Source organism: Ambystoma mexicanum, chromosome 3q, assembly GCF_040938575.1.
Source record: "Ambystoma mexicanum isolate Mex_15411 chromosome 3q, UKY_AmexF1_1, whole genome shotgun sequence".
Taxonomy (NCBI): Eukaryota; Metazoa; Chordata; class Amphibia; order Caudata; family Ambystomatidae; genus Ambystoma; species Ambystoma mexicanum.
This window is the reverse complement of record NC_090926.1, coordinates 845,233,717-845,261,052: the sequence shown is the minus strand read 5'-3', so window position 1 is coordinate 845,261,052 and position 27,336 is coordinate 845,233,717. Positions and strand designations below refer to the sequence as shown.

Sequence of the window (27,336 nt, the reverse complement as noted above, 5' to 3'; positions counted from 1 at the left end):
AATTAATGGAGCCAAGCTCAGTAATACAATGGGGCAGCATAGAAGAGTTCCTCTCGTCACAGGGAGCAACGTCAGGGCCATCTAGATTAACCTTAGAAGAGAACTTTAATATAGGAAGCATGGGATATGGACATAGGATATAAATGTATCCTAGGTCCATTTCATCAGTAACTATGGCCACCTGTAATGTTGGAAATAGGTAATGCGCCTTGATGCCTAAGGCCCCGACTTCACTCTTCTCTTTATTTCATGATTTAAAGACTAGGGTTTGATCTCCCTTCCCTTCGCCTCCACATTTGCCTAATGAACAAATCCTGACTAGAATATATCCACTAGTCCACTGTAACTAATGTATTTAATGTATATATATATATACATATATGTATGCTAATGTATCTTACCTATTTACTTTGTGACATGCAAAATATGTACTGCTTGAAAACTTGTATGCGGCCAGATGCCTAAGGGCCTGGTGCACTTTATAAATGAATAAACAATACAACAATACAATGGGAGATACGATTGATAAAGCCTATCAAGAATTAAAGTAAATGTAGCAAATATGGAGGCGAAGGGAAGGGAGATCAAACCCTAGTCTTTAAATCATGAAATAAAGAGAATAATCCATTCAGCCTTGAGCATAGAACCTTGTCTTTAAGCAGACTGATCTTAGACAAGGGTGAAGGGGATGAAAGTCACACTAGTTGGGGACTAGACATGTCAGACGAGGAGAGAGAATCCTTCCATGGGGAAGAGGGAGGAGGTGCATGTGCCCCCGAGGGAATCCTGCAAGCGGACAAGGAAGTAAAATGGTCTGATCTAGAGCAACCCAAGGATAGGATGCCAGATCCTATAGCATATCCAGAGTGTCCCAATGGACAATTGTATATCGAGAAGGGAAAAACACTGCCATATGTGAGCAGGTTAAGATCATTGCCAGGAGGAGGCGATCAGGTACCATTGACCCTACTATGGATAGGCTGACGATGGGAGCTGATTGCGGGTCAGGATTTATGGAGTTTCCCTTATTGGAAAAAGGAGGAGCAAGACCACAGTATATTCCATGGCCGCAGATGATAAGGATAATTTAAGGTGCAAACTCTCCAGTATAACAGTGGGTGCAGGAAAATGGATTAATGAATTAGAAAAAATGACAGAAGGAAATACTTTGGCAATAAGGCACATTAAGGGTCTCCTAGGTGCCATTCTTGAGGAATGAGCTGATGACATTTAGAAGAGAGCAGGCTACTCAAGTATGACAGCACAGAATACAGCGCACAATGGAGGGCTGTTTAATAATTATAGGGAAGAAGACTGGCGGGCTCTCAGAGTACAGTACCGTGACACATCAGACATGTGTGAAATTATGACACGTAAGATTAAAGAAGACGAGGATCCTCTTGCTTACATTCTGGACATTCAAGAGCGCTGGACTCTTGAAACATGCGAGCCATGGGAAAAAACAGTGGCATTATTTTACCACCTTTTAAGTCAACGGTTGCCCGAGGAGGTACAGAGACAACTCAAGAAATAAGTGGGAATGGAAGAAAAGCCCTGGGCATAAATACAGTTGATGATAGTGCATCACTGTCGCAGATGCAGGAGAAAAATAAGAAGAAAGAAGAGCTTACGAAACTTGAGGAAGCTAAACTAGTTCAGAGAAAAATATCAAAATATGCCATGGAAGGAGCAGTATTGACAATCAGAGAAGAGCTGGTAGTACAGCATCAACAAGTACATTGCAGGCGAATAATCACCTCCCGATGGAGCAAGGAGGGAACGGGTTTGTACCACCAGGTAGAGGAATGGGCTACATAGGTAGAGGTGGATTCCAAAATAATCAAGGTGGTTTCAGAATGTATAGAATGAGAATCAGAATGCGCAAGGAGGGTTCAACCAAGGGGGACTAGTTAGACGGCTCCTCCTATATGTTGGACATGTGAGATGACAGGGCACATTGCGTGTGTATGCAGGAGCCAAGGGTATGTACAGAATGGCCCATTTTCAAGAGGGGGGACTGCTTATCTTCCAATATATAGCTCACAAGCTAGGGAAGGGTTCTCCCAAGATTAGACAGTGTATCAGGCACAAACACCGCAAATGCAACAGGCAGAGAAACCACAGCAAGCACCATTGAATCCACTGCAAGGACAGTCACAGCACACCCCCATGCAGATACAGCAGAATGCAAACACAGGACACCTAGAATAGGGGGCACCACTGTGGTGGGAGGAAACCCTTTCACAGGTACAGGGGAGTGTATGTATCCAAAATTTTACAGCTCACAGGGTGACTTGATGCGTCCAGTACTATAAGTGACATCAGACCCCCAAGAGGAACCAAGGGTTGATGTGATGATAGGAGGCAAATCTTTTGCATTTTTAGTAGACACTAGATTCTCGTTCATGTTTATGAGAGGGAAAATATCCAATGTCAGGAATTGCCATGAATGTTCAAGGGTTCTCTGAAGGTACAAGTTGAGTTCCTTTTACTGATGAATTACCAGTCTCAATAGGAGAATGTGACATGTCTGTTCCATTATTGTATTCATGGCAGATGCCAGTTAACATTTTGGGAAGCGACTTAATGAAGATTTCTTTTACTGACAAAGGGATAGTGTGTTTCACTCCAGGGATACATTACATAAATGTGGGTGAATTTATACTGGCATTTACAGGGCAAATGGCTCTGCGATGTGTACCTATGGAGCCAGAAGTTTTCCTTCATGGTGTGAGCATTCTGTTAACATGAGTACCTGGCTTAGTGGGAAGAATTATGAGGATACATGACAAATTATTGTTTAGACCACAGATACTCATCGACGAAGAAGGGGGACAGACCACCCCTAAAGAATTAGATGCAACCATAGTAAAAGGGGAAATGGCAATGTTCGAAGGAACGGATGACGAGGGTAGACTGTGGAGAACAGTGATTGCTATTGAGGAAGGGTGTAGGTTGACTGATGTCACTGATGATGACATGCTTAGAGATGACCCAACAGATGATGAAGTGGTGTACTTTCTGAGCATTACATATTGTATTAGAATAGAGAAAGGTGAGATCCCACAGCGCATGGTGATAATGCAGCAGTGCCCACCATCTTTTGATGAAGACTTGGAGAAGTTGCCATCAACCTTATGGACTATAGGACGTTATGACGTAGGCCTATTGAAAAGAGTAGGAGAGGAAGAAATAAATTTGAAACCAGGAGCAATATGACATCGAGCAAGACACTAACCAACGTCTTCAGAGCCTGATGAAGGTATTTTTAAGACTATCTCAGCACTGATGGAACAAGGTATTCTGGTACCGTCAGAGTCCTCATGCAACACCGCTGTGTGCCCTATGAGGAAATAAAAGGGATGGCATGGAGATTTATACAAGACATGATACCGACTAACCAGATTGTAGAGGCAGAGTTTCTATTAGCTCCTAACCCAGCTATGATACTATGCAATACCCCAGTAGAAGCTCAATACTTCACAGTGATCGATTTGAAAAATGTGTTTTTCTCAATCCTGTTGGACAAGGACTCACAAGACTTGTCTTCATTTACATTCCACTAAAATTGTCTGAAACACACTTGTTTGCCTCAAGGGTACTGTGAGTCCCCATCGATCTTTAACAGAGTCCTACAGATGGACCTAGGCAATATGATTTGAAGAGTCCTCTGATACAGTATATAGTTCACATTTTAATTCATAGCGACACAAAATATGAGTGCAGGCAAGGCCTGATTCAGTTAATGACTATCCTAGCAGACAAGGGATACAAAGTAGACAAAGCTAAGTTACAGTGTTGTCAAGAAGAGGTGTTGTACATAGGCCAGTTGACCTCACATGAGGGAAAGAGGAAAACACCTGAAAGAGCTGAGACAATCATGAAAACTGCAAAACAGCACACAGTGAAGTAGATGCAACAGTTCTTGGGTTAGAGCATGGGTGTTTGACAATAGTTCATACACAAGACCTCTTTTGCAGGCTCTAAAGAAAGCATAGGTGAACAAGGTGAACATAGAATGGACTGAGGAAATGGAGGGAAGATTTGAAGAGTTGAAAAAAGCAATTTTTACAGCTCCTGTTTTAGGAATTCCCAATTATGTGAGGAGTTTTTTCTTGTTTTCACACACAAATGGAACAGTCATGCCAGCAGTGCTTACGCAGATGACTACATTAGGGCATACACCTCTGGCATATTACAGTGGGATTTTAAATCCAGTTATGAAATGGCACTTTCCTTGTGAACAGTCATTGGCAGCCGCCACATTTGCTATTGAGAAATCCACAAGTATTGTAATGGGATTCTCTGACACTCTTTGTAGACCATGATGTGTTTATTTATTAGAGAAACCTAAGGGTATATTAACATCCCAGAGAGCTTTGACATACACAGTATTCATCTCAAACCCAGCGCTTAAAATTGTCAGATGTAAGATAGGGAACCCTGCCACATTTGTAGCTGAACCAGTGACAGAGGGCGAGCATGTGCATGACTGCACAAATTATAAAGAGTTTTATGATGATATAATACGCGTAAAAGAGAATGCATTGTCAGGAAGGGAGATTCTCTTTATTGATGCTTCTTCAAAAATAGATCAAGCAAGTGGAGAAAGGCATTCTGGCACAGCTGTAGTGAGACACAGAGCAAATGGCGAGTTTGAAGTTGTAAGAAGTGCAAGACTACCGTCTCACTTTTCGGTGCAAGTGTCAGAATTGGTAGCTCTTATTGTCGCGCTTGAAAATCATGCAGGGCAGGAAGTGATGGTGTACAGTGACTCCGCCTATGTGACATCGACCGTACATGCAGGACTACCACATATAAAAAGGAGGCGTACCTCTGAGTGGACGGCACTCCAGTGCAGCACGCATCCTTAATGGACAGGCTTATTAAGGCACTACAAGTCCTAGTAGCAATAGCAATAGTTAAATTCTCAGGGCATACTAAGCGAACAGACTTTAACTCTTATGGGAACAAAGCTGTAGACGCAGAAGCCAAAAGGGTTGCTTAGGCCCCATATATTTTAAGTGTTGATACTCCAGATTTCAAGGAGAAAGTTTCTGCAATGATAGTAAAGAGGGATTTAATAATTTAACGAAAATACAATTAATGGAGATTCAAGGCAGTGCACCCCAGGAAGAGCAGGAATTATGGAAGCGAAGGGGGTGTTTTGTGTCCCTCAGAGAAACATTATGGTGACAGGATAGCACTGGAAAACAAGTTATGCCAGTAGCACTGTGAAAGGTAGTGATTGAACAGCTGCACTACCCTGCACATGTAACTAGGGAAAGTCTTGCTGCAACATGCAGAAGACTGGTTTGTGCCAAATTTGTTAGAACACGTGGCATTTTAATTAGTAAATTGCATCGTATTTCAGAAGTTTAAAGCTGGACGTACACTGCAATTGATTGGAGGAGTAATTCCTCGACCGATTGGTCCTTTTCAGCATTTACATATTGATTATGTTGATATGCTGCAAATGTGTAATGGATACAGGTATTTGATAGTGGTAGTGTGTCCCTTCTTTTGTTAGATAGAAGCAGGTCAGTGTACACACCCTGATACCACTTGCACAGCAATGGTTTTAATATGTGAAGTCTTCCCAAGATGGGCTGTCTGTGAGGTGCTCAAATCCAATAATGGGCCACATTTTGTCAATGAAGTATTTGAACAGATAGTTATATTGTTGAGCATTAAGCATACATTTTCTTCTGCTTATCAGCCACAAGTCTCTGGGATATGTGAGAGACTCAACAGCATCCTTAAAGAACGGATTGCCAAGCTTAAGTTGACACTGAAAAAGGGTTGGCTATATTGCCTAGCTCTATATGCCCTAAGGAATCAGCCTGGTTCCGTCCACACCACACGAGCTAGTGACAGGAAGTCGAATGAGAATGCCTTAAACTCCTCCATCGAGGAGTAGAAGTGATGTCCAGAGTGCAGCAAAAATGGATATGAATTGAATGAATATTTGATATGTATGACCGCTACTATCTCTGTCATTTCAGATCAACTCAAGCGCCAGGGGGTCGGTCTCAGAACACAGATGAAAACTATTCAGAAACCAGATCATCAAAATTATTATCAGCACTGAGACTGTTTGCTGGCAACGCCGTGCTGATCAGAAACTTGACTAGGAAGTGGCATGAGCCAAGGTTTGATGACCCTTACATAGTTGAGACTATCACTGCCTCAGCAGTAAAGGTCCAAGGCAGACAAGCTTGGCTATATCTAAAAGAAATCAAGCTATATGCTGGTGAGACTGGAGCACCCCCAATGATCAATCCAGAAGCAAGACAAGAAGAAGAATTTCAGCGTGTGCAGATTTGATAGAAGACAAAGAAAAAGGATGAGAAACCAGTGGCTTATAAATGTAGATTTGCATTTGGACTGTGGTTCCCCCTGCACACTCCTTATAGATATTATAGCAGGCGTGCAAACCTTTTGCTTGAGACACAGAAATCTTTGAAAATGAACTTTAGAGAAATGTTGATGAATCACGAATATGCCTAATCTGGATTTTGAATTTGATAATTGGAAATGTCAGCAGTATCCCGATTCGTTTCTTACTGAATACTTGTTCGACTGAGTTTATGGATCTCCCTAAAAGTAATATGCATTATATAATGCTTGCTATTTTAATTTTTATTCTCCGAGCTTATCCAGCCCTTGTTAGACTAGATGTGGACATCCACACCGTTTTATAGGATCCTAAAAATGGCACCGTGATTAGAAGGCTGCTTGTGACAATAATAGAGGAACTACTGCAGCTGCCAAACCTATTACAAATACTTGAGTAAAGTGTTCTTCCTGCATTAATTAGGTACAGCAAACATGAGTAATGCTGAAAAAGATACGGCTTTAGAGAATGAGCGAGCCCAACAAATTCCAGAATGTCATAAATGGTATGGGTTGATATTCTGGTTTGTAATATATGCAGGCTCAGTGTCTATCTTTGTCTTCCTGTTTCTCCAGGTTCACACTCTTTATTATATTGGTCCAAATAAAGCAGAAGTCCCTGAGATTCTTCCCACTCCAGGAACTCTTGTCGGTTTGAAACACATTATGTATAGGTGCTATATAAATAAACTATCATATCATATCATTACCAATGAGCCTGGGTCTCAAGTGATTTCTTTCTAGAGCAGAGCTGCTTTAGAGCTGTTTCCATGGGCTGCTCACATTTGAAGGGGAAGACACAAGAGAAGTGTAGAGGAAGATGATAATGGGATCAGCACATATCTAGACAGTACAGCACACTTGGGTAATAACAGGTGGTGTTGCCATTTTTTGCTCAAACTTCCAGTGCTACGCAGACGACACTCAACTCATTTTCAGGCTGCCCTTGGCCACCTCCCCTACCTCTCTCATCACTGATTGCCTAACTGCCATCCAAGATTGATGTGCCACCAACAATCTTTATCTTAATGCCAGCAAGACAGAGATCCTTCTCATTGGCACACCATCACCTTCCTTTACCCTCACTCTCTGGCCGGCCTCCCTTGGCCCTCCTCCTATCCCCACCTGCAAGGCCAAGAACCTTGGTGTCACCTTTGATGCAACACTCTCCTTCTCTGCCCACATCGCTGATGTATCAAAAAAGTCAAACCTCCTACTGCACCTCCTCAGAGGTATTCTTCCTTTCCTCTCATTCCCCCAGAAGCTCACTGTCTCCCAAGCTCTGGTTCTCTCTAAGCTGGACTATTGCAACAGCCTCTTTCTTAATCTACCTGCCTCTACTCTCCGCCCTTTACAACTTATCCAGAACAGGACTGCAAGACTTGTCCTTGGCCTCAAGCCCTGGGATGGTATCTCTCCAGCTCTGAAATCTCGCCATTGGCTCCCTCTGCATTGTCCACAAGGCTTTCTGGGGCCTGGATCCAACATACCTTCAGCTATCCCTCAGCAAATACCTCCCATCTCGAGCACTCCGCTCCTCTACCTCTAACTCCCTCAGGGTCAGTCGTTTCTCAAAGAAACGAGCGGGGGGTAGATCTGTGTCTTTGGCTGGGGCCTCCCTCTGGAACAGCCTCCATGCCACTCTAAAACTTGAGGAGAACCATCTCCAGTTCCAGAAGCACCTCAAAACCTTCCTCTTTGCTTCTGCCTTCTCCTCCCCTCTCCCCTGTTGATTCTACTCTCCCTCGGCACCATGCACCTGGCCACTGTCTGTCCTCTGGGCCCAGGTACCTGCTCATCTTGCCTCCCTCACGCACTGCCTCTGGGCCACCCCCTGCACTGGGGTCTGTATCTGTACCCATACAGCCCTCCCCTTTTCTTCCTTCACTTTCAGACCTACACGGCCTGCGGCCATAAACCCAGCACTTGCCACTTGCTGGCTGCACTCCCCGTTCCCTTTCCCTGCCTGGTCACGCTCTGAAACACTTGTGTATGAGCGCGATAGAAATAAAATATCAATCAATCAATCAATCAATCAACACATGAAAATGTTGGGAGAGAGAACCTCCAAAGAGAGTTGCTATGTTTGCAGTTTCATAACGTATGCTATGGGAACTTTTCAGATGTTCATAGCTACAGAAGTACCAATGCAAAAAGCTCATTGCCTGACGCATCTCGGACTCTGCCAGAGAAGAGGACAGTTCCAAGGCAGGACAGCATCCTTGATATGGGTAACTGAAAAGACATCTCAAAGAGAATATAACTATGTGCAAGATCTAAAGACATAGGAGAAGCCATAAACACAGAATCTAGTAATACAATATGAACAGCCTGGTAGGGACAAAGCAGGAATCAGAAGGGAAGAAAACAAAATGCCAGATTGTCAGTCAAGCATACTGAACAGATACAGAGATGGAAGGAAAGAAGCCAATTGCAAATCAAAGGAACAGTACTGACTTTGGAAGGAGGGGCTGAAGGCCTGATTGTGTGTAAAGCAACAGCATTGACCGGCTATTATGTACCGGTTATAGATACTGCAGAGAACGAATGCAAACATCATTGGCCGGAAATTGTGAAGTTGTTGACATCGGTCAACGATAAAAGAGGACTGTTGCAGATAATACCTCTAGCTAGTGCATCCTTGTGTTTCAGAAATAATGGTACAAGGAAATTTGGAGTAAATCATCAGTGTAGCCGAATTTTTTATGTACTAGGCATGAAGGATGGGACAGTAGTTCTAATGGACCACTGTTGGGCTTGTGGGTCCAGAACCTAAATGAAGCTGCCCAAAGACTGCGGAGGGATGTGTTCTGTAGTGCTTATTCATGTTCCAGAGTTAGTGATTCCTCAAAGCGACCTGAACATTGCAGAGTTTCCAAACGCACATGCCCATTTGAAGAGTAGAAGATCACTTGAATTCCTCAATCAAACAAGGAGGGAGAATTATTTCTCTGCTAAATCGATACAAACCTTCGATGCAATTCCATATGAGCACAGACTGTTCAGCAACACTGCTTCGATCTTCACAACTATCTTTATGCCAGGAATCCAGACAATTGCAAATGCGAAGTGGTTACAGATCACTCGCTGGAAGCTCCTGCAGACCATCAACACCAACATAAAGGGATTCAATGCTATCAGGGAAGAACTGAGGGCAATAAGATTGATGGCCACCCAAAACAGATATGTCCTTGATATGATCACAGCAATGGATGGAGGGGTTTGTGGCAAAATCGGAGAATCATGTTACACGTTCATACGTTCTCATGATGACAAGAATGGGACCTTGACAGAGGGCATAACGTTGCAGATGAAGCTGCACGACAAGATGGAAGATGAGACCGAAGATATTGCAGATGACATCTGGTTCACGTCTATCTTCTCGTGGGTTCCACAATGGATGGCGTATATCTTCAAACTCCTGGGAGCAATATTGGTGATGATAATATTTGGATTTTCTGTGATCGGGATTATTATCACACAGTGCAAGAGGACAGCAAAGAAAGCAGTAGGAATGAAGATCATGATCGATGTTGAATCAGGGTTTGGACCCAAGGAGTTGAGAGATGAAGAGATCAGAAAATATATAGAGGCCAGCATCTTTGCACCTAAGGGAACAATGTTCCTGCATCCAAGAAGTCACAGGAAGTATCTTGGGCTATAGATCTACTGTAGCCTTAATGGACAGTGCAGCCACTTGAGCTGGAGCGTTGATAAACATGTAAAATCAGCAGGAGATCTGAAGGGAGTAGTTTAGTTTACTTTAGCTTCTTTATTGGTACCTCGCGCCGAACCCTGAGGTAACTGGGCACCATAGACTTAGAGCAGTTTACAACAAGTTACAAATGTACATACAATATAATGACAGTAAGTGCATGTGACCAGGTTACATGAGGAGTAGTAAAGATTTTGACTCCAAAGAAGCATTTCTTCAAGAGAGGATACCAGGATGTGAAGACTGATGGAGGAGTGGTCGATGTTATTGGTTGTATTCAACATTTGATTACATTTGTTTGTCATTGTAGTTTTTAGCCATACCTTGTCAAATAAGGATGTGCATTTCTTTCAGCTCTTTGAATCTTGACTTGACCCTACACTACGAATACAAATAGATGGTGCATTTATAATCTTGCCTTGCTTTATTTTGCTGATCAAATGGCACAAGCTAGTTTTATTTTTTCTTTGACCTTTGTGTTATATGAGTTTCATTCGACGCATCAGATAGCAGGGGGCACAGCAAAATAGGAAAAGGAAAAGAATACATTGAGATTGAGAAGAGTTTACCTTTGCTTAACTCAAGGATTAACTTCATCAGCGGTGCTGCGCTATGCATACATGAACCAGAAATAAACTAAGACTGTGGGTGGTAGCCTGATAAAGGGGAACTATGTACTATATGTCAACAATATCAGAGCAATCTAAAATAATACAAATAAAACACATTTAATTTGGTGTGTTCAGTCACCCTATACCACCTTTACAAATCCCTTCACTGAAATGGTTTTAAAAGGACAACATGAGGCTTAGGTGTATGCTTATATGCAGCTAATGGACAATGTGGCAGTTTTTCCCAGTTGGGGTCTTGATATAGGTAGGGGTCTTCCATGAGGTTTTCAACATCTCAGGTACTCCTCCAAAGAACTTTGCAGATGAAGAACATCTGAGCAGGAAAGGCACTAGCAGAATGACCAGGATAAGCAGTCGTTCTTTAGTGGATCACGTGGGAGCAGAGGAGTATTTAGGGGGACATGATATTTTAAGGAAAGTGGAAAGGTAGGTGAAGAGGCAGGGCAAAGGAAGGTAATTAAGTGTTTAATGTAGGGGATTTTCAGTTGAATGTTTTTCATGGTCATAAACAAAAAACTGGGTGAATCCACTCACTAAGGAAGCGCTCACAACGTGCTCTTGTAGTAAAGCTTCAATATTCATTGGATTTGCTTTCCATTGATGGTGAAGTATGAGAACAGTACATAAGCGCTTCTGGTAAAGTGCCCACATTTGTTTTTAATTGTTATTAGAAGGAATAATCATTCTCAGCAGTGCTAGATCATACGTCAATGCATTTCAGAATTAGATTCCATCTTCAGAGCTGAGCTATTCGCTGATGTGGCTGTTCGTCTGGGCTGTGATTTGAATAGGATTCAGGTTAATCCTTCTGAATGGCAAGGTCCTAGCTGGCTGTCCAGTGATTGTCAGGAGAGGATACACCTGTCTGTATGGTGTCGATGATAAATTAAACCCACAGTGATCTATGACAAAACAAGATGGCTCAATGGGAATAGCACCTTCTGAAGAGATATGTGTGTAACATGCAGGTAAAGTAGTAGGCTCCAGCCCCCGGCAGCGTTAGGATCGGACAGTGGTGGGCACTATTGGGGTCTCTAAGTAGAGGACTCCCCCTACCTGACACCACTCTGACCTCCTCCTTTCTCCCCTTACGTTGCCACAGTGAGCAGCAAGAACCCTAGCACTAGTCACATGCCGGACAAAGAAAGTTTGAGAAGGTTCATATTATGAGTTATTTCTTCCTTTCTTGCTCACTCCAATCAGCAGAATTTTTTGAACATTGCAGTTTATGTGGGCTGCAGTGCCTTAGATTCTTCTCTTTAACTTGATTGTTTTCATGTTTCTGTGGTCTATCATGCTGTGCATTCACAATATCTGTTGTACAAAGTTACTGTGGCCTAGGTTTTCCGGTAAAGAGCTAGAAAGGTTGATCACCAAGCTTAACAGCTTACATTATCCATCCAAGTGCACCATCGTGCACTGGTTTTTACCTGAAAAATCACCTGAATTGAGATGTAAAATAAATATCACTAGCGGCATAGATGATGATACTTTTATTTTGGAAGTGTTGCAACTCACCACCTTACGGTACAACTTTTTTTTTCGATGTGATGTATAACAGTATTTGGTGATTTTATATATTATCTCAAAACGGTTGTCTACTATGAAAATAACTTTGCTCCTTTTGTGCACATTTCACATCAGAGCTTTGTTTTGCTGTGCAGTGCTTGCAGCCTTTCTGTGTAATGATATCCACACCATCAAAAAGTCCCACCTTCACCTACCGCTCTATCCCAATGAGGAAGGGAGCATGCCATTCCTTGAGTGTGGCATTGGAGTCACAACAAAGGTGGGTGCATTTCCTGACAGTAAATACCCTCTTGGTATCTTAAATGTCCTCCCTGAAAGGCATATGCTGAATGTGTATTCCCAAATCTCAGTGAGAGATACAGCAGCATAGGCAGAATTCAAATGTTTCTAGGCACGACAAGACAAGGAAGGGAAGATAGAAGGAGGACAAAACAACGATCTTACTAGGCCTTGTGCCATTCAGATCGTGCAAGTGCAAGGCGATAGGGGGGGAGAAGTGCCGGGGGGTGCTATGGAACGCGTAAGTGCTTCCAGGGAGGTGGTTCATAAGTGCAGGGAGTCAGGGCACTGTAGGGTTGCAGATACAGTCCGAGAGTGGTTGGGAGGCCCGGAGGCAGTGCAAGGGCAATGTGCTGTGCAGGAGCCTGGTCCCGTAAGTTCAGTGGGTGGCCAGGTAGCCAGATTGCGCATCTGACAGGAGCATCAGAAAGGGAGAGGGCGATCTAAATCAGAAGTGAAAAGGATGGTCTTGAGTTGATCTAGAGCCTTAGCTGGTCCTGCTCAAGTATGAGAGAGTCAGGGAGGCTGTTGCAGAGTAAGCCACCAGCCAAGGACAGAGATCTACCCCCCCACTCTCTGCCTGGATAAGCGTCTGACCCTGAGAGAATTGGAGGTGGATGAGCGGAGGGCTCGAGAAGGAAGACGCTTAGGAAGATGAAGTTGGATGCAGTGTGGTCCCACAGCCCCAGAAAGCCTTGTGGTCAATGCAGAGGGTCTTGAACTTGATCCTTGCAGCCACAGGGAGCCAGTGAAGAGAATTCAGGGCTGGAGAGATACGATCCCTGGGCTTGAGGCCAAGAACAAGTGTTGCAGTCCTGTTCTGGATTAGTTGTAAAGGGCGAAGAGTAGAGGCAAGCAGATTTAGAAAGAGGCTGTTGCAATAGTCCAGCCTAGAGAGAACCAGGGATCTGGATACAGTGAGCTTCTGGGATAAAAGAAAGAATACCTCTGAGGAGGTGCAGCTGACAGTGTGAATTCTTAGAGACGTTAGAGATGTGAGGAGAGAAGGAGAGGGTGGAGTTGAATATGACACCAATGTTCTTAGCCTCATAGGAAGGTGCAGGTATAGGGCCCACGGTCTGTGGCCAGAGTGAGAGAGGGAAGGCAGGAGCAGGTGTCCCAAAGTGGAGGATCTCAGTCTTACTGGCATTAAGGCAGAGATCATTAGAGGCACACTATTCCTGAATTCAGGTATGAGAGAAGGAACAGAAGAGGCTGAGGGGAGCCTGAAGGAGTGCTGGGTGTCATCCGCATAACACTGCAAATTAGAACAGAAGGTGCGTAGTGGCCCAGAGATGCCAGGTACTGGTTAAAGAGCCAGGGAGAGAGGTTAGACCCCTGGGGAACACCACATGTAGAGGGAATGGTCAACCAGGCTAGGGCTTGACCAGTGATACCCAGGTTGTAACACAGACGATTGAGCAGGTTGGCGTGGTTGACTGTTTCATAAGTGGAGGATAGATCAAGGAGAATGAGGAGAGAAGGAAGGTTAGAGTCTAGGTTGGATAGCTGTCTTCACGGGTGTTCAGGATAACAGTTTACGTGCTTCTGGCTGCTTTGAAGCCAAACAGGTGGTCATGGAGACAACCAACAGATTTAGTATGTAGATTAAGCTGGGATATGGCCAGCTTTTACAGGAGTTTGCCCAGGAAAGGAGTGATGGAGATAGGACGGTAGTTTCCCAGAGAGCTTCTTAAGGAGGGGTTGCACAAGGCAGTGCTTAAGGGCGGAAGGGAAGGTTCCAGTGACAAAAAATTGATTGTAGAAATCGCCCAAGACTGGATAAAAGGGGTTGTTGTGGTCCTTAATGGTTCTGGAGGAGAAGGGGAGCACCTGCTTTAATGAGACTTTCAAAGATCAAACTTGTCTAGAAGCATCATTGGGAGTGAACAGGGAGAAGGAAGAGAAAAGAAGAGGAGATACAGCCAGAGAGGGGCCTGAAGTGGTAGAGGGAGAGGAAGAGGATGTAGAGGAAGAGCAGAGCGTGGACAAGGTGTCCAGAGTTTTAGTGGTGAAATGAGAGACCCCTGGGTGGGAAGAGGAGAGGTGAAGACTGCAATAGGATAAGCCAGCTCCTTGCAGATTTTGAAAAATTCTGCCGAGTAGTTTGAGGCCGCAGAGAAGTGAGCTTGGATGTAAGCTCTAGTCTTAGAGTGTCTGTATTGCCTTTGGAGCAGGCCACAGGCCAGGTTATCAGTGGATGAGCCTGATGCACGCCATTTCTCCTTAGCCACCCTACACTTGTGCTAAAGGGTGTTGAGTTCGCAATCTTACCAAGAGTTGCACTTGGATCCTCATGAGAGGGGCATGGACATCTAGAGTATTAGAGAATTGAGAGATGCAGGTTGGAAATGGCTGTGTCAGAGTGTAAGTCAGCCACAGGTGCAGGAGGAGGAGAGAAATATGGTGGGTGGCAGGGGTGGGGTTGGCTTTCCTGAGGGGCAGAGAGCGAGAGGTGAGAGGACAGAAAAAGGTGGTCAGTGAAAGAGAGAGTTGTGGTGAGGGGGTTGGAGAAGGGGAGGTCTGAGGAGATCAGAACATCCAGGGTGTGCCCTGCAGAGTGAGCCAGGCCAGAGGGAAGAATAGAGAGAGAAAGAGAGTGGCAGAGGTTGCAAAAGAGCCAAGAGGAGGGGCTAGAAGCATCCGAGTGGATGTTGAGGTCTCTGAGGTGGAGAAGTTGAGAGGTAGAGGCAAGGAGGGAGGAGGAGGAGAAGTCGACCCTCTCTGAGAGGAAGAGTGTGACTGGCCAGGTGGCCTGTAGATGGTGGCCACAGTGAGAGAGAGGCCATGAGAGATAGAGAGCCTGCAGGCCAGGCATTCAAAGGAGGAGTAGGCCTGTATATGAATGACAGAAGCAGTGATCCACTCAGGGAAGATCAGGGCTACTCTACATCCAGGACGGTTGGTTGGGGGTTTGGAGAGGATCTTGTAGCCATCAGGGAGGAGAGAGTCAAAACTTATGAAAGAGCTGGCCATGAACCAAGTCTAGGTGATACCGGGTACATCCAGATCAAGCTGTTTGAGGAGACGGTAGATGTCCGAAGAGTGTTTGAAAGCAGAGCGAGAGTTAAGAGTAGCGACATGGAGCAGTTTGCCACATTTGAAAGACTTCCGGTGAGGGGTACGGTCATGAGATACTTCTATCAGAATAATTAGAGGTGCCCGAGAATGAGCAGAGGAGGAAGGAGGAGATGGCAAGTTAGTCAGAGAGGAAGAAGAGGGTTCTAGAGAGGAATAAGAGGGTTCCAGAGAGGTGGCAGAGGAAGGAGAAGGAAGAGCAGCCAGAGAAGCTGAGGAGGGTGCCTTAGAGGTAGCAGAAGAAGGAAACTCTTGCCCATTGATAGAAAGCCCAATGAGTGCACATATTCTATGAACCGCCTAGCAAACAATCAGGCTGCATTAACCGTGCACATGCATTAGGTATTACAGGATGTTGAGAACTGCCTGAAAATGAATGAACATGCATGGGGCCTTCACTTAATAACCCTATGTTTCCTATAAACATCAGTGATATATTTGAGGTGTTACTAGTAGATCATATGAAATGAATGTTCATAGGTACAATACCTATTTATCTTTGACATCCCCTTCTAAGCCAGCTGAGACAACATAATTAAGAGCTCTGAGTCAAGAAGGGTGAAGTAAGTGCTTTAATCCAAATTTTGTGTCTCATTAATCATAGCTTCAAATAAGGATCTTAACCTTTACACGTGTTTATCCACTGTGGTTCCACATTTACCGGTCCCTTCTGGGACAACTGTATCTTTCATAATCTCCCCAACCCCGTAAATACTAAGAACTAATTTGAAAAAAGGCTGAGCAGAAAGATTACTTGCATCACAACACTAATAAGGACATGTTAAAGTTGAGATCACTATACATAAAATATGGTGACCAGATTTTTCACACAAAAAACCCGGACAGGCCATAGACATAAAAGTAGGACTAACATAAATAAATACAAAAATACAGCCCTACTTTTATGTCTATGGCCCTTTGCGGGGGCTCGGCAGGGGTGTGATCACATGCACACCCCTCTCATTGGAGGAAAGTGGCCGGGGACGGGAAGGGGAAGGAAATGTGGGAGTGAAATGCTTTTCACGCCCCCATTCGTGCAGTTAGAGTTGCGCCGGGACCGGATTTTGGGATTTCGAAATCGGGTCCCAGCACAAACAGTGACCGTGGGCATCCACTATTGCAAACCCCGAACAGGGTTTGCAAAATAAAAAAACTATCGGGACCCCGGGACGGAGGGTGATTTCCCCGGACTGTCCCGGGAAAACCGGGACGTCTGGTCATCCTAACATAAAACCACTTAATGACCCACTAGAACCACAGTGGAGAAACATATGTAGAAGTTAAGATCTTTATTTGAAGCTATGATTAATGAGACAAAAAATGTGGATCAAAGCACTTGCATCACCCTTCTTGACTCAAAGGGTCTGTTTCATGAAATAGTGTGCAGAGATCCTGCAAAGCATGTGTGATGAGAATAACTCCAAGTGAGGCTGGTGCGCTCTGCATATTCATGGAATTGTTTGTGCAAATTAATCATATACGCAAGTCGCGGCCGGACCACACCCGATACACTCCCATCCAATGCAAAAACAGCTACCTCTGCATGCTCCCTGGGCGCAAATACATGCACCCTCAAAACAGTGCATGGGGTCCCCCACAAACAGATCTGCATTTCGGGGACCCTGCATGGGTTCCCCCGTAACTGTTACCAGCATCCCGACAACATGTGTAAAATGTATCGTAATAGGGGTAAATCTCAGAAAATCTGCGTGCAAAACCCCGGAAACCATTCCTGCATCCTGCTATACTTCGTACACGCACTGTTAAGTTAGATCTGAATCCAGGCTGCATGCACATACCCCTAAATCTGACAAGCGATCTTACTTCTCAGTGGTGAATCCTATACGCATGTCTCTGTACACCTGCCTTCGGTTGCGGATAGTATGAGGGCCTTGCATGGCCATTTCCCTGGCGAGAAGTTGCGTGGTTCGATCCATGAATAAGTCTTGTTCCACGCAATAGCGGACATGCAATGGACTGCATGCGGCCATTCCCTCGTAATGCCTGCATTTTACGAGTTCCAACTCCTTCCCTTCCCTCTGTGCAGGCCGCGCCCACGCTCTGTGTGGTGTCTCGTGCAAGGCACTTAGCTGCTCGCAGAGACATGCTAAGTCTGCGCAAAGCCCCTTAAAGTACGGAAAAGTGCCACACAGTCGTCAATTCCATGAATCAACAAATGGGATTTTGCAGGCAGTTTGGTATGCAAATTCCTGATTTACTGCACACATCATTCCATGAATCGAGCCAATACGTGTTTATTCAGGTTTGAAAGCTTGCACAAATCCAATTAAAATCTTTGAGCAACTATATATATATATATATATATATATATATATATATATATATATATATATATATATATATATATATATATATATATGTTTTATTGTGTATTAGTTTAGTTTAACACTTTTGCAAAAATGCATCGTGAGAGGGCACACACTTCTTTCGTTCACTTCAGATCACAGTCCTCATCTATTACGTTAAGTGTTTATTTTATGAATTTTATGTCTGCAAATGATAGTCCGATTTCCTTTCCTCTTAACAGTATTGACCACCACTCTTCAGCAGACATCGTTACATACCCTTCAAGGAACCAACCAAAGTATATGTATATACATACATTCCGTGAATAGATGGCAAAGGTTTTCCGTCTGTCCAACAATTTGACAGAATCTGCAATCCGTATAGGTTAGTCTCTTGGGGGCCCTGGTTCTGTGCAGAGTCAACTGTATCTTCATGAAATCCGACCTGAATTATGGATTCTGGGAATTTTCTTAGATATTCAGGTAGGTTACCCCGGCGTCTGGGATCATTTCTTCGCTTATGATAGAGTGTGCAGCTGCTTGTTTCATTGGCTGTTAAGATCCAGTGCAGTGTCTACAGCTTCTTCTTTACTGTCCGTGGCGTGCAATGAAGATCTTCCGATGATGCTCCTAGTTCTGCTAATTTAGCTTTGCATTCTGCTCCCTAGATGGCCAGCACATTCCCATCATCCTTTAGTAGAGCTGTTCTGTACATCGCTAGGTATTTGAAGGATTTCACACTTTCAATTTCTTCCCTCCCCAAAAACCATTGGAATCCTCTCTTCTTTGATGTGATGCCTTTCTTAAGTTGTAGGATTTTTTGTTTTTTTGCTTTTGGTTTTTTGCTGTTGATTTGTAGGTTGTGTTCAGCTGTGTAATCTCTTAGGGCCTGTAGCTGCCTCTTCAGACCTATGGCAGTTTGATCCAAAATGACTAAGTCGTCTGCATAAAGTAGACACAGGACCTTTACCCCCTCTATTGTTGACAGGAAGCATTGAGACCTTTCTTTGGATTTGTGTAGGCTTGCAATGTATATGTGGAATAAGGTTGGTGCCAACGTGCACCCTTGCTTTACACCTCTCTGTATGGGAATTCCTTCTGTTAACCATGCCTTGGTCTTTAGGCATATTTTGATAGAGGTGTCAGATTGCAGGGCCTTTATTTGCTCCACAAGGTTTTACAGGGATCCGCAAGTTGTTAGTGTGCCCCATAAGCATTCCCTGTCAATGCTATCAAACGCCTTTTTAAAATCAACAAGTACAGCTTGCCTTTGGACCTGAGGGTTTTGTCCTTTAGGATCAAAAGTGTGGATATTGGGGGAGTTGTGCCCAGATCTTTAACAAATCCAGACTGGAAGTTGTTGAGATGGCCAGCCTCGCTCGCCCAAGAGTTTAATAGCTTTAAAAGGAGATTTTGCCCAGTACATCTATTAAGGCAATTGGCTGGTAGTTGTTTGGGTCTCGTCTGTTACCACTTTTGAAGATTGGTATCACGTTGGCCATCATTCAGGAGTCCGGGATTTTCTGCAATTTCAATAAATTCTTCGGAATTATCTCATGCATAGTTGCCCATTCCCCCAGATTTTCTTTAAATGATGCATTTGAGAGGCCATCAGGTCCTGGGACTCGGGAGTGATTTGCAGGTTTAATTAAGTGGATAAGATCTTCGCAGTCAAAGTTCAAGCTCCAGGTCTTTTGTGCTTGATGCGCTATTCCGGGGGACATCACAGAGGCAGTGTATAAAGATTTGAAAAAGGCCACCCAGTCAACCTCTGACACTCTGCTTATTTGTGAGAGGCTGGACTCCTGCTTTGTCAGGTTCAACAGGCCCCACATTCCAGATGTGTTTTTGGTGCGCTGATAGATTTCAGCATCAGTTCCAACTCCTGCTGTAGGATAGCACTTGTGTGGCCCTTAAACCAATTCCTGTAGGTGTTTTTAATCCTTCTTACCGGCAAGTACCAGTTTGATGGAGCAGCCCTTTTAGCTCATCGGAAGGCGTTCCTCATCTCCCTTTTTCTTATGACTATCAGTCGGTTGTATACATGAGCTTGGACACTGGAGGTTTTCCTCTTGACCCTGTTTTTTACCAGGAACGGAGTCAGTGTTTGGACATAGTTGACTGGCTTTGGTGTAAGCAGGTTTGATGATTCTGCGATTTTCTCTTTGAGAGCAGTAGTTGCTAGTTGAATGTGTTTCCTTCTCATTCTCAGCATGCAGCTGTTATTTTTTACTTCCAAGATGCCGGACCTGGTATGATTTTTTACAGACATGTCATTAGACTATGACATTTTTAGAGTCAATCAAATCCCTGGCGAAGAAGATGTAATCTGTAACTGAGGTTTGACAGCCTCTTTTCCAGGTATAGTGATGATGGCCCGCTGTTCCAAACAATCTATGTGATTACTGCACCACCTGTAATTCCGCCACCAAAAATGTCAGCTGCAATTGCGGTGCAGTGATCAGATAGATCACGTCTGCCTGCTTGCACTTGCCCTGGCCTGCAATCTCCCACCCCCTCTTCTCACTTACCTTTACTAAGGCACACTCCTTTGTGCACCGGTGACATCCTTGTACCACTGCTGTGTCAGTATCCCCCTGCTTACCATAATGGTAAGTGGGGGGCACCCCTGCAACCCCTGACCCCCGTTAATGCGCCCATGTTACTGTGTCCAAGGAGAGCCGGGGACACCTCTGCAACCCCAGCTCAGCTTTGGCGCAGTAATTGGGGTCAAGATTTTCTGACCACGTCCCTGTGCAATTTTAGTAATGTTGTCACAATTGTGGCAACATTATGGTATGATTCTGTTTCAAAGTGTCCATTTATGATATGAAGTTTTCTGCTTTTCATTAACTCCATCCAGAGGTCTCCTCTCTGGATTTGAACCTTCGAGGTTTCCCCAAGGTCTCGGGTGGTTTTTTGTTGGTCGTCGGAGCAGTGGAAGTTTAAGTCACTGCAGTATTATTGAAGGCTTTGTTTGATTAGATGCTTCATCCCCCGCCTGTGCCACTTCCTCCAGTATTTCTTGTATGCTAGTCCTTGTCAAGTTCCAGTAGATATTTAAAATGGTTAGTATTTTTTGGCCTACCTTCTTAGGGGACCGTAGGCTCCCTTTAGTTCCCAAAATGTTTTTTTGGATGAATGGGCCTCTTGTGCGATGGGATCTTACTTCGAAGTCCATACCATTCCAAAACAATGTTAGTGGTCCCACTTTAGGGCGACCTTCCGTACCCATCACCACTGGGTTCAAGATAGCACTGAACCCGAGAGTGGGCCGGCCCGCAACCAGGTAGACACAAAAGTCCAAATCACTTCAATTCAACTCCTTTTAGCAAAGTGGTGAGACAAACTTGGTGATAGAGTGAAAGTTATCAACGACCAGTTGAACTTCTCTCATGGTTTTGATAGTTTTAAATTTCTTTGTATGTCCTTGTTATCGGTCTCCGCCACAGTGTCACACTGAGCTATAGTCTGCGTCCGTTGTAACCCAGGATGTTTAAAAGAGGTACTAGCAGCGCTGTCAATAGGATCACCTGGTTTAACCATGGTCCTTGCTCTGGGACCTTGAGGGCACCTTTCTGGAGACTGAATCCGATTTACGGAAGTACTGCAGATCTTCTGACTTGATCTTTCTCGGCTACATACTTTGTCTTTTCTTTTGCGGTTTGTGTTGCCCCTGATCCTCAGTTAAGTTCGTCAGATCATAGCCCAGCAGCAGAAAGCTTGAGGCCGCTGAAAGCATCAGGTTTTTCACCACAATGGAGTGGAGATGCAGGTAGACCAGGCCCAACTGTTATTCTTTTTCAAATTCCACTATCGCTAGATCATCTGTGTTTTTGTTTGTCGCAGAGTTGGGATACATTGACATTGCCTCAGGAAGTTCCTTCTGTACAGGATCAGCTCCAGGCCTTTGTCGACTACCAGCTCTAGTCTCAGGCGATTTTCCACTGGTCTACCTCCAGTCTGCCCCTCGTTTCTGTTCTGGACCCTAGATTTCCAGGTCTTAAAGTTTAGGGAAGAGCGATTTACCGTTTTAGGGAGTGTCTTACTCCTTGATCGATCACTGTTGGGCCAGTAATTAACTGGCATAGTCAGATCAATTCCTTCTATCATGGTAGTCTGTAGTTGGTCTTTATGATTTAGGGAGTGTCTTGTTTTTTTCTGGGGGTCCAACCGGGGTGTTGCCAGATGTAAAATAGTCGTCATTGTGGCCCATCGCTTTTGCCCCATCTCGCTCCTGTCGCTCCCCCTGGTGTTCTCATGCCTGCCTATCTTCTGGCTAATTAATCACATCTCTTTTCTATACATGGGAGGGGGCCCTGCAAATTGAATCTTAAAAGGCCATCCAGGGGTGCAATGATGCACCTGTGCTGTTATCAGTTTCAACCGTTTAATTGAATGAAGAGTAATTCCATCTGCAACATGCAAATGTTATCATGCTTCTTTTAAAAATGCTATGTGCTGAATAATGGAGGCAATCTGCAGTGCCACCATGGTTGAGGGGGACAGACACCTTTGTCCCCTCCCCCGCTTAAATTAAGCCCATGCATGAGAGAGTGTTAGAGAGTGACGATAGTAGTGTCATTCTGGCAGGTATGCACTGCTCTCAGTTGGACACCATGCATTGCTCACAAAGTGGTTGTTGCTTACGATGTTTAATTAACGCTTCCACAGAAAATTCAGCCGAATGACTACACAGCACACGTTCACTAACCAATGCAATTGTCTGCTTGTCTCTCCTGAGACCTGATTGGGTTGACATGGCATCGCTCGTACTTTTCTATTTACAAAATAGTCTGGGTCTCCACAGCTGCAAATACATATTCACAACTTTTATAAATAGTGTGTTAATTTCAAATAAGTCTAATTTTCTCCATTAAGAGTGCGGGAGGCACAACTTTTCTGTGGACAGAGGGAGGGTGCAGGCAGTTCTACTCTGAAGGGAAGTATCATTCATTCCTAAAGGAACTTGGTATGGACAGTACCAACATGAAATTTGAATATAGTGGGCTACAATATTACATCATCAAGGAGATCCCCTAACCTCCAGTGATGTGATTGAAAATACCTGTGCCCTGATTCATGGATTCTTTGCGCTGAAGAAAATGGGATTTGTGCGCCATTCTGCCTGCAAATCCGTGTTTAACACATGGGAATTTGTGGGCAGAATGGGGCACAAATCCCGTTTTTTTTGGCACAAATATGAATTACCCCCCTGTACTGTGGGCAACCAACGGAATCTCTGTGAAGTGGATCGACCCACTTTAATCACAGCCACATGGATTACATTTCCATTTAAACAAAATTCTGCGAGTTGCTAATACTAATAATAATAATGATACAATCATTACCATCAAGATTATTTTCATATTCACACACACCGATCTTAAATAAAATGCTCAACAATACACGAAAACTCTTCCCGGAACACATCAAAACAGATCCTATGAACACAGGATTTTATATGTGCATACATATGAAAGTTCATGTATCGTGAAGGGATGATCTTTCAGTGCAGCACAAATACGACCCCCTCTCATCTCTCCTCTCTCACACACACAAACACACACAAAATGCACTACTCTGCGACTAAATCCCTAATATCATGTTGTACAAGAGGCATGCATTGCTGTTTAACTAATGTGGGAGAACCATTGCCAAGAAGAGGAGAGTTAAGAATGGTTCAGGGAAAAGGAGGAAACTCACGCAAGGCCACTGTGCCAGAGTCCAGGGGGTTAGTGATGTTGCAGTGTCCGGAGGAACCAATAGTTGATCTAAGCACTTATCAAGAGTGGATGGGGTTTGGAGCAATGGCAATGCCATGCGGGTGTACTGTATACAGTGAGATGGGTTGGCATTAGAGAGGAATGCCATGGGAAACTTTCCAAGTATATGCTGTTATCAGGTTTCCATCCCCAGATACACACTCATGGAAGGGGACACTATACCATTCCATATACAGCTTATATTTTGCTGTCGAGTTTCATTGCAGCCTCACATGACATAAGGTATTTTGGGACATTATTTAGTGAGTGCATTTGGCCAAAATGTGCTTGTCAGAGCAATGGTTGGTTTGTCATAGGAATTGTCGTTTATACACTTCCATCCCTTTTCTAGGGGTGGAGAAGTGAAAGAAATCGCTGACAATGTGGCTTGAATGAGCATCCGCATGGAACAAATCTATGATACCAGGGTCCTGTAATGAAAAGTTGCTCTAGTTCGCTTTTACAATCAGTTTGCCAAACAACTCCACTGCCTGTAATTTCTGCAATGCACATATCTGTCAGCACAAATCAATCTGAACTGGCAAATCCACATTGGTACATAGTGCCACCTGAAAATTGCAGATTTTTTCCTAACTGAATTGGGCAAATGGCACAAAACAGTTAGAAAACATAGGTGGATCAGGGTACATAGCCTCGACATCAAGACAATACATATACTCAGTTGTAAGGAAAGGGAGTGAGTAGATCAACATATGGCAAAAAGTTGTAAAGTCATTAAAGGCCAAGATGAAGAATAATAATAGAATGCCTGCAATATATATTGCAATTAAGTGGTATTTATTGATTGGCAGGTGCTTTGCTAATAACCATGCATAATCATAATGTTCCCTCTCTTGATCTCCCAAGGAAGTTTGTTCTGTGATACTCACATTCCATTTGCTGCATTAGGCAAACCATTTCTGCTCCCCCTTTGAAAAAAAAACATGGACAATGTTTCCTGATCTTGGACTGATCCTTTGTGAACTTTAGTTCCTTGCTACCAGACAAATCAAGTTTAATGATTGACAGTTGTTGACTGAGCAATGACAATCAGTGAGTGGATGCTGGCTTGTACATGTTTGCCCCCATGTGATCTGGAAACTTCGAGATGTAATCAAACAATTTGGCATTTACCGTGTTCAGGCCTGTGATGATGCACCTCAAGAACTGAAGGTTATCCATTATCATTTCACCAATCGATGAGGAAAAGTCAGACGAGCAGCTCCACTCAACTAAAAGAGAGAGGGAGACAAACTCTGGGTCAGATGTCAGAGAGGTGATCATGCCTTAGTCAGCTTTGAAAACATATAAAAACGTTCCATTTCATGTATGTTGTTTCAGGAAAGTTTCCTTCACCCTATTGAAAAGAAACATTACCTTTTTGAAAACATTTGAAGCTGATACATATTGCCCTATAGTTAACAGAACATAACCACATACCTTCTTGTCATAGTAAAAAAAATATTGTGGATACTTATAAAGTGTGTAGTTGCATGCATTGTTCTATATACTGTATATTATATAGTTGTACACATATTGTCAATGTAAATGAAACCCACGACTGTTTTCCTAAAGCAAATGGATGCTGAAAAACTGGAAATTAACTTTAAGTGTGAGGCAGATCACTCAATGTAGGTGGAATCAAAGATCAATGTAGACGTTTCAAGATTAAATGAGAGGCACCAGAAAAATACATCATTTTAGATATGATTTCCCCCTTACTACCACAGAAAGGGTACACCTGCAGCATTCACCTGCGCACCTGAGAGATAGCACTCTGACACTTTAGGGCTTTGAGGAGATTTCACCCAAAGACTCTGTTAATACCAATGTCAAGTGTAAACATGAGATGCAGAATGAACTAGTTAAAAATTGACCTTATTTTCTCAAAGTGCATAGAGCCCTGGTTCTGTCTAAAATGTAATCCTGGTAACTAGAGAACACAGACTATTTTACAGAAATGTTTAAATGATAACATTCCAGTTGTAAGATGATTTTAAGTGTTCTTGACATAACACTCTTGCATTTTCATCAATTGAATGACAGTGATCACCATTCATTCAGTCATTTAATGGAATGTTTTATTTCTCCAACAACAGATTATTGTACAAAGCTTATAATAATTTAGGGGACTTAAGTAAGAACATATAGTACAATATCAAGAAAACAGTGAAAGCCTTGTGTTGGTTTTAATAAAATTAGTGTTTGATTTAGACTGATATTGTGCTGACTTAAAGTTGACCTGGATTTAACTTGGATCCAGCTAGCTCCCATCTTTATGAATATTTTACAGGGTACACATAAAATAACTTAAAATTCCGATAGTTGGAGTTTTGCAGCCTATGTAGAGATTAATATCTGCTTGTAAAAATGTGTTCATTGTTACGCCCAGCTTCAAACAATTTTGTTACTCTTATCATGACATATTGGAGCATCATCCGAAGGTTATGAGAGGAATCCCATTGGACACAGGAAAAAGACCATGTAACAAGTGTCCGTTCTATCTAATTCTGGATAGGATAGACATTAAATATTGAGGACATCGAACAATCAGTGACAGGTCTGGTATGAAACTAGTAACATACAATAACAAAAATGTTTTAATAAATAAGGAAAAGAGTAAAACAAGTATTAAATCAACATATATATAAATCAGCGATAGAAATATCGCTACAATGACTGATACTTCAAAACATAGGAATGTAACAACATGAAGCCAAAAAAGGGGCTAGAATTCAATTGTGGAATAAGAAAGTACACAGTTGTGATTCACTGTCTGTACAGGTTAATCTATTAATAAATAATGCAAGCTGTGTGACTCTGTTAGTATACAGAGACCAAGAGTCTTGACATGTTTCAGTTTGTCGGTGTCACAAATACAGAACTTTCTTCAGCAGAGGGTTTCACATCGAATTCCTATCCAACATACAACTTATGTGTGGACAACGAACACGACATTTCAAAATTAAAAGAGAAGGAGTCTGGGTAAGCTAACAGTGCTAATTTACATCTCTGATTGTTCAGCAAATGAAGAGTGAACCGTATCTCAAGGACAAAAGTTACCTTGAAAGGTAGAAGGAAAAAAGATATTCCTTGGGCATTGCTGCAAGAAAAGCAAAGAATTAGCTTTAAATTTGCTGACAGTGCTCGTGGAACTCACGAACAGACAAAACCAGGTAGGCATAAGAGGACATAAAATATAGCATACTGGACCCACCTTTGGTGGCTTGGGTTCCAAGTTTGGCAAAATAAGGATCTACCAGTGACAAATCGGGTAGGTTCACAACATGCTAGAAACAGCCGATGGTACAGGAGAAATGGTCCCCGGCAGTAATCAGCCTGTGGCGGTTCTGTGGCCTGAAATCACATAGGTAAAGGCTCTCAGGGAATCGGCGTAGTAAAACAACATACCCCAGTAATGGTGGGTGGACAGTATAGCCAATTATTTAGTAATAATACAATATAATTTAATATAGTCTACCTAAAATGGATCAAAGCCAAACGTGCAGCTTCTGGCTCATAGTTCGGAAAGTACTAATCCGGCACACCTGGTGGACCTGAAAGTCAACCGACTTTCAGGAATAGAATCTCCCTGCCAAGAAACAGTGAAACACATTGGCACAGGAGTAGAGTCC

The 27,336-nt window shown here is 43.4% G+C and overlaps 1 protein-coding gene across 1 annotated transcript in view; it reads right to left on the bottom strand.

Moving 5' to 3' along the window:
* ANKFN1 (ankyrin repeat and fibronectin type III domain containing 1) overlaps positions 1-27,336 on the bottom strand; it is a 1,946,563-nt gene that overhangs the window by 1,146,633 nt on the left and 772,594 nt on the right. Inside the window, exon 6 of the mRNA XM_069654938.1 lies at positions 24,836-24,933. Coding sequence (XP_069511039.1) covers positions 24,836-24,933 — 98 coding nt within the window. The remainder of the gene's footprint in view (positions 1-24,835; positions 24,934-27,336) is intronic.